Source organism: Chanos chanos, chromosome 2, assembly GCF_902362185.1.
Source record: "Chanos chanos chromosome 2, fChaCha1.1, whole genome shotgun sequence".
NCBI lineage: Eukaryota > Metazoa > Chordata > Actinopteri > Gonorynchiformes > Chanidae > Chanos > Chanos chanos.
Window position 1 is genome coordinate 54,016,636 of NC_044496.1, and position 12,451 is coordinate 54,029,086.

The 12,451-nt window shown below is 41.2% G+C and overlaps 2 protein-coding genes across 2 annotated transcripts in view; one reads left to right on the forward strand and one right to left on the reverse strand.

Annotated features, from left to right (window-relative positions):
- The window catches only part of slc9a6a (solute carrier family 9 member A6a), an 11,967-nt gene extending 3,754 nt beyond the window's left edge, over positions 1-8,213 (reverse strand). Inside the window, exons 1-11 of the mRNA XM_030765564.1 lie at positions 8,201-8,213; positions 7,746-8,039; positions 6,698-6,897; positions 5,364-5,441; positions 5,082-5,158; positions 4,861-4,973; positions 4,391-4,496; positions 3,805-3,912; positions 792-933; positions 202-307; positions 1-61 (exon numbers count right to left, since the gene is read on the reverse strand). The exon at positions 1-61 is cut by the window's left edge and continues 28 nt beyond it. Of these exons, the coding sequence (XP_030621424.1) occupies positions 1-61; positions 202-307; positions 792-933; positions 3,805-3,912; positions 4,391-4,496; positions 4,861-4,973; positions 5,082-5,158; positions 5,364-5,441; positions 6,698-6,897; positions 7,746-8,039; positions 8,201-8,213 (1,298 nt within the window). The remainder of the gene's footprint in view (positions 62-201; positions 308-791; positions 934-3,804; positions 3,913-4,390; positions 4,497-4,860; positions 4,974-5,081; positions 5,159-5,363; positions 5,442-6,697; positions 6,898-7,745; positions 8,040-8,200) is intronic.
- A 629-nt stretch (positions 8,214-8,842) lies between these two features.
- Positions 8,843-11,318, forward strand: mmgt1 (membrane magnesium transporter 1). Its single transcript, XM_030766345.1, has 4 exons — positions 8,843-8,940; positions 9,945-9,997; positions 10,164-10,267; positions 10,529-11,318. The coding sequence occupies exons 1-4, from the start codon at positions 8,862-8,864 to the stop codon at positions 10,686-10,688; spliced, it is 396 nt and encodes a 131-aa protein (XP_030622205.1). The 5' UTR covers positions 8,843-8,861; the 3' UTR covers positions 10,689-11,318.
- The last annotated feature ends 1,133 nt before the right edge of the window (positions 11,319-12,451 follow it).

Genomic DNA, 12,451 nt, shown 5'->3' on the forward strand with positions numbered 1-12,451 from the left:
GAAAGGTTATTGTAGGTGTAATGAGCCTGTGTGATTCCACAGAACAAAACAGCCACCACTCCTACACACACACAAAAAAAAAAAGACCAACGGTGAAACTCAGGCGATGGATCAATGAGGATCAGCTTTAACACGGTGGAGACATTCAAGGGTAGGCGCTGAGGGGACAATGACGGTTCTCTGTGAGGTCCTTGGTGTTACCTGTGAATCCGCAGGCTTCGGCCAAGAGGAAGGTGCTCCAGGACATGAGGAAGAAGAGGGCTGTTTCCAGTAGCTGGAAATCTCGGAGTTTAGTGAACTTGGTGACGTGGAGGGAAAACGTCAAGGAATCTAAAGTACCAGTCAGTCACATGCTGAACTCCCGCAAAGGGGGGGGGAGGGGGGATTTTTGGGGCTGGAGGACAATTTAATAATTGACTCACAGCTGGCATAACGAATCAGTGAACGCAATGGATGGATTCAAAACTTCACTGACAAAGGATCGGGCTCCTGTTTTCACAGACACCTACTGAAAACTACCTGTATCTATTTCAGTGAACCCTGACTGCACCCACCCCTTCTGGAGGGGATCAACTGTCTGTGGGTAGAGGTAGGCAAATGTTCTGGTATTCGCACTGGAGCATGTATGGGTAGTTTTGGTGGCGCCTGTGGAAAAGAAGTGCACCAGATACGGGAAAAGTAAAACTAAAAGCATCAGGGAGGAGGAGTTATAAAAAGGCCACGACCTCTGATAAATCTTATCTTACAGTAACTCTGATTATCCGAGACGGGTAGGAGGCATGGAAGGATATCAATGCAGTCATGACTCCAGTCACCACACCCAGAGCAAAGGAACCGCTGAACACTCCCAAAAACACGCCGAAGGACTTGAGCATGGCCATGGCTTCAAACGTGTGGGTGTTATCCCCCTCGGGCTGGTACGCCACGATGGACCTGACCACAAGAGACAAAAAGCCATTTATGAATGTTCTGGAAGCGAAAAAAAAAAAAAAAAAAAAAAAACCATCCTCTTTAATCTAACAGAGGCAAAATAAGAGAGAGAGGATCTGGAACCTTTTTCGGGCAGCATAATACACTTGGCTAGGTTTGCCTATATTGGACATATTTTTCACAAGAACAATTGTTTTCAGAATAATAATCCAAACAAAAAAATGAGTCAGAAAGGCCAAATTAAACACATTTATAAATGTGTCTCTCTTTGGCCTATACAGAAAAGAGAGCAGAGAAGCAGAGACTGAAAAAAAAAAAAAAAAAAGATTGTGAGGACAGTAAAAGAAAAAGAAAAACACTGCACACGCACACGTAGTCGAAGCATTAAATTCGACCGCGTTAAGATACGGTGCTGCAAAGTAACGGATATGGTTGCTTACTTTTTTCATTTAAACCTGAAATTGGAATATGAAACGTTTAACATAAAGGGGAGAATGTTTTTAGAACACCAAAATTGCGGAAATGTGTATCAAATTGAATTTTAGCACATGTTTAAAGTGATCACTAGTGTCAGTTCATTCTCTCTCAGGTGTTCTTTAACCCAAAAAGGGTTCCCGGTTTTCACCGAGTAAAAATGTATAATTTGGTTTCATTATTTAGGCCCAGAATCTGTTTTTTTTCCCCCTCTGTGGGCTCTGCCCAAATCTCAGTTCTTAACGGGACACTGAATATATAATCACTAAATTTTACTAGGTATATCCTGTTGGCAACTGCTAAAAGCAACTAAACAATTCTAGCGTCTACAAACTTCTACGGGCTCTCTAGGTGAGAAGAGACAACAGCATTTCCCAGGAAAACTCTCGCTTGACTGCTCTTGTGCGTAAAATGCTTTGGTAAAGAATTGTACTAATAAATAATACTAATAAAATCATTCAAAATCGCACAGTGCCCTGGATTTAGTCAACGACTTCCCAACTTTCAACAGGTAGCTGCCAAGATAAAGGAAACGACTTCAATACGCCTTGGCAAATGTCTGAAACCACTGGATTGATTTAATACTGTTCCTTTGTCAGACATTCCACAATTTTTATTTTTTTTTTTTGCATTTTGTTGATGGTGAAAAATGCAGTCTAGCGAATATCTCCCATAAATATTCCACTGCATTGAGATCTAGTGTCTGGACCAGACAGGACATACAGAATACGCCATTTTCACACTCTTTAAACCAGTGAACCACCGTGGATGGGAGCACACTCATACTGGAAGAGATCTCTCTCCCGTCGGCACAGAAATCTCTAATCACAGGATGAAGGTGATCATTCAGGATGGCTCTGTGTGTGTTTGGTGAGTACACTTCCCTCCAGCGCAGAGCCATCAGAACCTCTCACTATGGAAATCAAGCACTCAGACCTGTAGCCTCAGCATAGTCTTTCAGTGAATGCTCTCATCCACCTGTTGACAGAGTGAATGATGACTCATCTGACCGCATGACTTTGTTGTGAAACTCTCCGCTCGTGCGCGGCGATGGCATTTAAAGTCCACGAGAACGATTAATCATGATCAATCTGAAGCACAGACGTTATGGTCGGAGGAGTATGCCCAGGATCAGCCGTCGCTGATCCTAGCTGATGACTTACGTCCCCGCCATACCAATTTATCTGTAAGCCGTCATTCATCACGGAATATCAGGAAACTCGACAGTCTCCATCACCGCGTTTCCTGACAGAAACAAACGTACGCTCACTCTCTTTCTACTGAATAACTGAAATCTCTTCCTCTTGACATCGCAGCCCAACCCCGCCACCCCCCCCCCCCCCCCCCCCCCCCCCCCAACTATAAAAAACAGGTGACTGATCCAACCTTGCATTTTTATACATGACCTTTAATCATGATGGAATATTGTTTGCTTCATTAGCTCGCGATCCACAGCTGTGCGGAAGCACCTGTTTTCACTACACTTGGCATCCATTGGTTACTCAAGCGATTCCTTTATTTTGGCAGAAATTGTTGTAAGCTAATTCTTTCCCTTCAGACATTACTATGGTTTAGGAACTTGCGACTGTGAAGACTAAAATGAAAAATGTAGGTCATCTAATGACATATCAGATCTAGAATCTAAACTTTAGTCCTTGGTTGTTTTCTTTTCCACGTTTAATCATGCGCTGACTATTGCAGCAACATTCCTGATTTTTTTTTTTTTTAATATGCCTCATTAAAATAAAACTGTTTCTTTTTATGTGTATGACTCAAGGTGAAAACAAGTGAGATAAAGATTAAGTGTGTGACAAAAGAAGGGGGGGATGGGGGGGGGGGTTTGCTCACAGTTTCCTCAGCTAGGAGTTGCAGCGCAGAACCAAACCAAACATAGCTAGTAAGGAGTGTCACACTCTTATCAACCAATCAGTAAATTCCCACAGTTCTGCCCCAGGCTCACGCACGCCATAAAATGACCTTCAGCGTGAAAATGGCCCGGAGGACAAAGCTCACTCGGCTATGACCGACTTATGGAAAGAGCTGATATAAAGGGAAGCCAAAATCAGGTAAATTTGGGAAGGTGAGAATGAACAAACACAGGACTTGGGTCCTTGTTTTGGCCTCAAGGCAAATTAAAAAAATGAACACGACTTATGAGGCTCTCCTTCAGCAAAAAACAGCTGCTATTAAAAAAAAAAAAAAAAGAAAGAGAGAAAGAAAGAAAAAAAAGCTTTCTTCCTCTTTTCTGATTTTGGCTTTTTCGCTCCTTTGGCAGCGCTGGTCTGAGGCATAACTGTGAGTAATTCGCTCTGCATGTTCTGGTATAAGACCAGCCTAATGCAAGATCTAGGTGCACACTGGTAAAAAAAAAAAAAAACCAAGGCTACTGATGCATCACACCCATTTAAGGGAGTTCTCTGTGTAACATTCATCCCCTCCGCCCACGGAGCTACGGCTCCAGGGCTGTGTCGGCCTGCCCTGCTCTGCCTCCCGAAATACAGAAGAATCCTGAGAGAATGGTGGAACGGGTCCCGCAGCAACGGAGAAACCAAAAGTCAATGCATCAGTACATTCCACAATCCATAATGAGGCTCTTGTTTGATTATTTAAGGGTCACAGCACAATCAATGACAGAGCTGAAAAGTATTTTTCAAGGTCTTCCTTCAACGGAAAAAACAAATCAAAACAAAAAAAACCCTGTCTCAAGCCATTAAACACTCCTGACATTAAAACACTAACTATTTAAAGAGTTTACATATCACAAACATGGTGGGACAGCTTCCGTGCATTGACTGAAAGCTTGATCAAAAATGTATCTCTTATTGGCCCAATGATGATGATGTTACAGTGCAAAGAAAGGGTGTGGTTTGAGACAGAGGAGTGGTTCTCAGTATGGGACCAGAAGGACCCGCCTTGGTCCTAAATGTCACACATGGCATCACTGTCAGAGGCGTCTATGGGTAGACTGGGTGTACTGGAAACTCACGAGGACAGGACGACGGCAACGGCGTCATTCAGCACGCTCTCGCCAAACAGCAGGGCGTACAGGTCAGCATCCACTTGTAGCTCATTGAAGATAGCCAAGACGGTTACTGGAAAACACAGTAAAACCAGTAAATCCAGTTTTAACGGTTATCTTTTAATCAGACTGATATACACCAGCCTGGCGCACATCCAGAATGAAATATGTGATCCGTTTGACTCTTAAGCTGTTTAACTGACATGGTGTTCCCACACAGCTTTTCATTCTCACTATTTAAGAGGTCACGGGCCTCTGGAGCAAGTTTTGTAGTTCGGTGCCCTGTTCAAAGTCACCTTGGAAGAGAGCCACACAAGTCCAAGATTCAGATCCCACAACCCTATTATTACTGGACTGTTTCCCAGGCCACTGCGAGCCCATGTCCATTCTGTGAGTGGTGGCCAGATAAGCTGAGAGGACAGCACTGATACTCTTACCTGGATCAGTAGCTGACACAATGGCCCCAAAGAACAGACAGTCGGTGAAGAAAAAGTCTCCACCCAGCTGTCCTATCTGCTTCATCAACATTACACAACCATACATCAGCAACCTGCAAAGACACAACAGAGGCACGGTGACACAGATCTCCAAAGCTCATCAAAAAACAAACAAACAAACAAACAAATGTATATACAGACTGTCTAGTCTGTCTACTAACCCAATGATGAAACAAGACACAACTGTCCCCACAAATGCATAGGCCAGGATAGAGCCCATGTTCCTGAAGAAGTGTCTCTGAAACAGAATATTGCAGAAAAGACACAGTGACGTGAAATTGGCCGTACACTTGTTTTCGGATACTCCATTGAATTACGTTGAGATAAAGGCAAATCAATTGTATTTGAAATCCACTTTAATCTGGATTCCTCCTCGATACAATCTGTTCACTGCATTCTGCATCCTGCCAGTTTCTCCAACTCTGACTAGAGGAAACTCTCACCCGCTTTAAGCTGTAGCCAGCATGGAAGATAATGGGAGGCAGTAAAATATTGAAGAACACCTCAGGGTCAAAGGTCACCTAAAAAAAAGAAAGATGATAAAAGCAAAGTACATTTTGTCAGGACAGCCTCTTCAACATGCCATAATTAAAATGTTATCTGATGATATATGATATTCTATACACCCACACTTCCTTTATGAAACATGTAAAAGGGGGCTTGCAACAAAAGTAAAGGTTTATGAGAACAATCACCCAAAAAGTTTTAAATAACGGTGGTTGGAGTCCTTGGTCTGTCTGTTAACCAGGCAGATTGGTCATGAGGGGGTGTATTCCAGAAAGTGGGCTTGGTGAAAACTCAGAGTTACTTAACCCAGAGTAAGTAGTAAACCTCCTAATAAAAGAGCCCCAAGGCTTCATTCTCCTAGCAAAACAAAGCCACAGGGCTCTTCTATTAGGAGGTTTACTACGTGTTCTGAGTTAACTAACTTTGAGTTTTCACTAAACCAGCTTTCTGGAACACCCCCCAGGAAGAGTCATATCTAAGTGTTTTGTTTCTCTCTCTCTCTCTCTCTCTCTCTCTCTCTCGCGCTCTTTCTTTTAAACCTCATTCAACAACTTCCATTTACTGATTCTCAAGTGAATATGTTCACCATAATCATTGGTTTCAACATTTCAACTTTTCTTTCCATGTTTGGGTGAGCGTTAGTAGCCACATAACATAAGTAAACAAACAATTTCAACTAAAGAAAAGCATTTTCATCTGACAGTTGATGTCATGATTTTCCACGAACAGACACTACTCATCTGCTGCCTCCAAAACAAATCTAGACAAATTATGTTTAGATCTTTGTTCACACAAACCCAAGTCTCAAACTGAGCCTATGTAAATCAATTACGGTTGTCTCTCCTCCAAGTCATCTGACATGGGATGTCTTCTTGAATCAGAAAACTAGATTACTTATTTTACGCTTTGAGTTAAATTGTTGCATTTATTTGAGGGATTCTATGGGGAAGGAGAAAGACAGAGAGATGGACAGAGTTATTTATATGTTAGTATATATATGTATATATATGCCATATATGTATGTATGTGTGTGTATAAATATATATAGAGATGGAAAGGTAAAAGAGAGAAGGAGAGATAAATGTAAAATAATTGCAGTCATACGGAGTTTGGGATTGATTTAGTCCAAACATTAGACCAATAAACAAGATGCAGATCATCTGACCAGACCATTCATACTGTATTATACTGTGCAACAAGAAAACTGACGAGTAAAAGTTCGAAGAAGAACTTCGCCCTGGTTTCATCCAGTGACAGAGCATCAATTTACCTTCCGAAGCATCTCGTTGTCTTGCACATCATTCACCTCATTAGCACTGATCTCCCCCTTCAGAGTGTATTCATAAAATTTGCCACTGACGTTGACCAGTAGTGTGGCTGGACTGGCATTGACGTGGCAGCTTAATGTCACACTGTTGACGTCTCGAGGAACATGGATACCATAGCGAAGGACCACACCAACGAGCAGCCCTGGCAAAAGAGCGCGAGCGTGATCAGTGGGAGACAAAACAAACGCACATACACGTCATATCTGCATGTCTCGTACTGTACCATGTATAAGACTTGGAGTGAAGTTCTCCCGGGAAAAATTAAGAGTCAAGCAACTACACATACTTTAAATTCGTTGTTACAGCAAATGTGATTTCATACTGTCTGATTCAGTATCATGTGACCGATAAAACATATTCAAGGTTACGGAGTTTTTCCATACATTTTCATTTCAAGTGAAGTTATGGGAATGGTAAATAACACAAAAGCAGAGAGTAAACACCACATTAGCCTACAGATTAACAAGCCATAAGCAATATTAAACCTTGTTTTTCAACGCTGAAACATTCATTAAAACCTGTGGAGTTGATATTCACGTGACAACAGGTAATAAGAACGCAGCGACAAATGGGCGTTTTCTACTATGCTTAGAGAGATGTCTGTCAAGAAACTTCTATGTGATTAAAGCGTAAATTTGTTCAAGATAAATCTGTTTGTTTTGTAAAGGTGTTCGATTTAGCCCAATTCACAACAGTCCGTGCATTCAAAGCACTGAAGCTAACAAGCTACGTGATTAAGCCTGAAATGAGATAACTAGCTTGCTAGCTTCAACATCTCTTGGGGCCTGACAGCCAGAACGGCTCAAACGTGGAAGTGAAAATGGTGGTATTCTTAGCCGTTTCTTTTTAGAGCCTAGTCATGTTATGCTACCTGCCACAATATTCGTGATTTCATCAGCGCTTCCAAAACCTGATTAGATTTAACTGATCAATGTTTCGACTGCAAATCAATGACATCATAGCCCTCAATACTGATTATAGTTGTCTCACCATATATCATAGCTAATCCCGTCTCATGCAAGAATCTGAACCGGCGATGCTTGAAAAGCCAAATAGTTAATATTGTGAGGGTGAGGAGCATAATGAAGATGAGTAGATCGGCACTGTCTTGTCTGTGGCTTTCCTCAGCCTTCTTCTCTGTTACGATGTTCTCCATTGCACTGTCCTCCGCTTTGCAGATGCACAAGCAGATCGACAGGCTGGCTAAAATAAAGAGAGGCAGTGTCTTCGTTGCTTTCATTGCCATGTTGCTTTTCCATATAGAACCTGTGTTGACACTGCTTTCTGATCAGTAGCACATAGGTTGCTGTTACTACTACATTCACCGTTCCATCTAGATGAGAAGGAGGGAATGGATTGTTCCTGATTCCGACTTGTCCCGCCCATTCAAACGTAGCGTCATTTGAGCTGGTCGAAAATTTGTATTCGTACAATCACCATTGCACCAACAATGCGCATATTGTCCAGTGCCGTGCTTTTGTGGTTCAAATTTCATCAAATAAGACAGTGATGGCAATGCGAAATTTTAAGTGTTGTTCAACAACACTGATAATCAAAGTTTAACTTATATAACACTGGTGCTCTCTTCAAGAACGCTTCTGCGCACAAAATATTATCTGTTTGTTTGTTTGTTTGTCTACCTATTTATCTATCATTGTTGTTGTTGTTGCTGTTGTTTTCATTACACTGCCTTTGTTGTTTGCTGTATTGTTTCTCGATTCTAAATTTACACTAGATCTTCGGAAAATCATTACATTGGCTAACTTCTTATGACGAGTATCTGAATATACCGTTTATATATTTAACAAGATATTTAGCTGTGGCTCATCTATGAAATGTATAAGTTCCCCCAGGGTAAATGTCTTCCTACTCAGAGGAAAACATCTTTTGAATAGGATGTATCTTGATCTTGGGTGAACACGTTGGTACAGGGATACGAGTAAGTTTTGCAATATTCCAGTCATTTCAATTGCTAGAGCACCGTAGAGAACAACCTGCAGGACTTTTATTTTAACATGTTAGTGACGGCCACAGAGGATCCGGAAGTGATCCCGTGGGGCTGTTAGCTGCTGACCTGTGCGCCGCCACTGCTATATTCATTCGAAAATGGCTTCGTCCTTCTGGAAAGGTGTCGTTGGTATAGGCCTTCTTGCCTTGGCCCATGCAGCCTTCTCAGCGGCACAGCGTGAGTATGAACTAATTACACTAATAGCAAAGGTATCCATACGTTCAGATTTCCTTTTTCGTCTTGACATGTTGATCCACTCTACCGGTTGGGCCTGTCTGCACCGTAATCGTCATTAACAGCTAGCGGGGGCTACTAGCGTCTTCCTTTGTAGAAATAACGCGAAATGAGCTTATTAGCCAGATAGCTAATGTGAATTGGGTAGGTTAGGTGTGGTGCAGAATTATTCTTGAATTTTCACGTGCTTGCCGTTCAGAAATCTGAACACGAATCTCGATTATTAAGTCCGCCCCAAATAATGTTATTGGTTCGATTATTCACGGTTGCAGAAAGTTATTTGGGCAAGCATATTTAAGATGAAAACTTAATGTGAAGCACGCAGAATATGTCAGTTGGTGATGACTGTGTTCTCCGCTCCTTTTTTATTTACTAGGGCTGTCATGGCAGTTTTTCGATATCTGGTAGATTTAGTGAAGAAATCGCAAACAGACCTTTAGCTACGCTACTCGGAAATTGAACGTCTGCTTGTCACTTCGATCCATGTGAGAAGTTTGTGCTCGGCCGAATGATTTACTGAGCTTTGTGCCGCAGGATGCTGTCAGTTTGTATGGTGGCGCTGTTAAGTGCGTGCTCATGAGAGTCGGAACTGCTAGCAGTTTAGCGTGCAGTGGATGATTGGACCATAATAAGAACCGAGACTCGAACTGGTCATAATGCTGACCGAATATACGCATGCGCCATGTGTCAAAGATCTTCGCAGAGTTGCACCAGGCAACAGTTCTATACGGACAAGACTGTTACGTTTGTGTTTATTTTGAATGAACTTTTACTTCCAATCTACGACACATTAAGGTTTATTTATTTATTTATTTAACATCGCTGTGTGTCCTGTTGATAAATGCCGCCCTGCTATTCAAGTTGTGGTACCCTAATTTTGAAATTTGCTTTGTTCTAAATCTCATTGCCTTGTATGCATAAATGTTGACAGTGTTTCTCTTTTTCAGACCGTTCATACATGCGACTCACAGAAAAAGAGAATGAGACTCTTCCAATAGATGTAAGTTCCTTGATTAAAAAACGCACCGTAAGGCAGATCATTGAAATGTGAACTTTCTGAAATGAAAAATGTTTAATTTCTAGTTCATGAAAGGTCTCCTACTTTAGTTTCTTAGGTCAAACAATGGTCAATTTCAAAAATGTCTTTTTATGGTTTGGTTTTGCAGATAGTCCTACAGACATTGTTAGCGTTTGTGGTGACATGTTATGGCATAGTCCACATTGCAGGCGAATTCAAAGACATGGATGCCTCTTCAGAACTCAAAAACAAGTAAGTTGCCCCAACACTATATTTCCAAAAAATATGCAGTTTACCCCCATGGGACAGAGTTCTGCGTGAGTACATGTCAAAGCAAGGTGAAGTGATGGTGTCTAGTTTGCACTGGCCGAGGCAGCATTTTAGTTTTAAAAAGGAGGGATTCTTTATGATCATTTAAAGGCCCTGTTGCCATTGTTTGTATTTAAGACATTGAATAACTAATTGCTGATCCCCCCCCCCCCCCCCCCCCTCGGTTGTTTTCTTTCTGAACAGGACTTTAGACACACTGAGGAACCATCCCTCTTTTTACCTGTTCAATCATCGAGGCAGAGTACTCTTCCGCTCCACCGAACCCGAGCCCTCCACCGTCCCCAGCGCTCAAGCCCTGCCCTCCAACCCACTACGGTTACGCAAGTTGGAGAACTTTCACTGAGACTGGCCTTTTCCTGGGCATCCGTGCCCTACGTGTTTTTTTTGTTTGTTTGTTTTTTTCTCCCCTCTCTCCGTTATTATTATTTTTTCTTTCACTGTATCTTTAAGCTCATTGGTTGGGCAAAGTGGAAAAAAAAGCCAGTTTTCCCTTTGTGCATATGTTAATATGCTGTACAAATTTACATTTCTTCATTGAGTTGTTACGACATTTGAAGTCTTTGGACTGTGCCAACTCCGTATTTTATTATGATTTTTTTTTTCCAGCTGATATGTTTGTAAATACTTGTTTATGCTTGGGAAGTCTTAAGAGTTTGAAAGATCCACTTCTAGCCCTCAGAGAATGACATTCTGAGAGAGGGAGATGTCATCCTTTTGTCTAACGAAGGGACAGGAAAACTCATGTTAACAGTTTGCCACCTTTTTGTTTGTTTTTTGTTTGTTTTTTTGGATTGTACAGACAATGTTCTGCTGTCTGAAATATGCTCTTCCCTGTACCCTGCTCAAATGAGGTTTTAACCTATGGACCATGAGTTGTATTTGTTTTCAGAGACTGGTGATTATGACTGCTGGACTTCAGATGAGTTTGTTATGCAATAAACGTCTATGGTTATTAAAATCACTAAAAAAAAAATAGACATGTCTGGATGGGAGATAATGTAGAGTGAGGAGGTTGACGTAACAATGCTAACATAACTGTGAATGCTTGGTGGGAACTTATGGTAAAAATTAGTTTTTGTTTTTTTTTTGGTTTTGTTTTTTTGGAAGGGGGGGTAGAGAGAATTGAGTTTTGTTTTTGTTTAATTTTTGTGTGTGTGTGTGTGGTTTTTTTTTTTTTTTGTCTAGTTTTTTATGTTTAAAAATGAAACTTACTATTTTTAATTTAAATAAATCCTGAGATTTTGTTGATGAATTTGTAACTTGAAAGAAAATCCAATCCACATGTCTTTTTTTTTTTCCCCTCCCCGTTTCATGTCTTTCGATTTTGGTTATTAAATTATCATTTTTAATTATTTAATATCAAGCAGGTGTGACATTCAAATGTTGTCAGCATTTTGCAGTTCTGTGTCTTTATTGGAAGGTAACTATTTGGTTGTTTCCATCTATGCTTTTCATTTTATTTTTTGATTATCATATAAAATGTCCTTTAAAGACCTATAGCTACAGTGTTTAATTATCTGCTAACAATCAAAGATACAAAGCCTTACACTTTTGGTCACAAATTACATTCAATAGTAAGTTCAACAATGATGACCCGACTAAGATCTTGCGTATGCAGCATAGCCTTTAACCTCTTTTAGACTGCTATTCAGCGTGTACCCACTCATAATGAATGGTCAGGGCTGTCTGTTGTCTTTGTTTAAAGTAAGAAGGGCCAGCCATAGGAAGAGGGGGGCTCAGCTTAAGCCTTTTATGGTCCTGATCCTCCTCCTAAGTCTGCCCTATCTAGAAGATTCTCCACGTTCTCTGGGGTTATGGCAGTGTTGTCAGTAGGAATAGTGTCTGCTACTGATTAAGCGGTTGGGCGTTTCATCCGAGTGGCTGTGAATAGATCTCTCGGTCGGATTATCTCAAGTTAATTTACTGCGGTCATTCGTGTAATTACTCTGATTGGTTGCTGTTTTAGCCCCGTTCAGTTTCTCAAAAAGAAAAGAGGGGTGGATAAAAACCTCTGCGTGTCTGTAGTTCTCCACGAGGGACACTCGGGTTAAACGGACTCAACGGGAGTTGTTGCAACTGATTTAAGAAACAAACAAACAAACAAAA

Coding starts and splice junctions, on each gene's coding strand:
- mmgt1 (XM_030766345.1), top strand. CDS start 8,862: ATGGCTTCGTCCTTCTGGAAAGGTGTCGTTGGTATAGGCCTTCTTGCC. Junction 8,941..9,944: donor AGCCTTCTCAGCGGCACAGC/GTGAGTATGAAC, acceptor TCTCTTTTTCAG/ACCGTTCATACATGCGACTC. Junction 10,268..10,528: donor TCTTCAGAACTCAAAAACAA/GTAAGTTGCCCC, acceptor CTTTCTGAACAG/GACTTTAGACACACTGAGGA.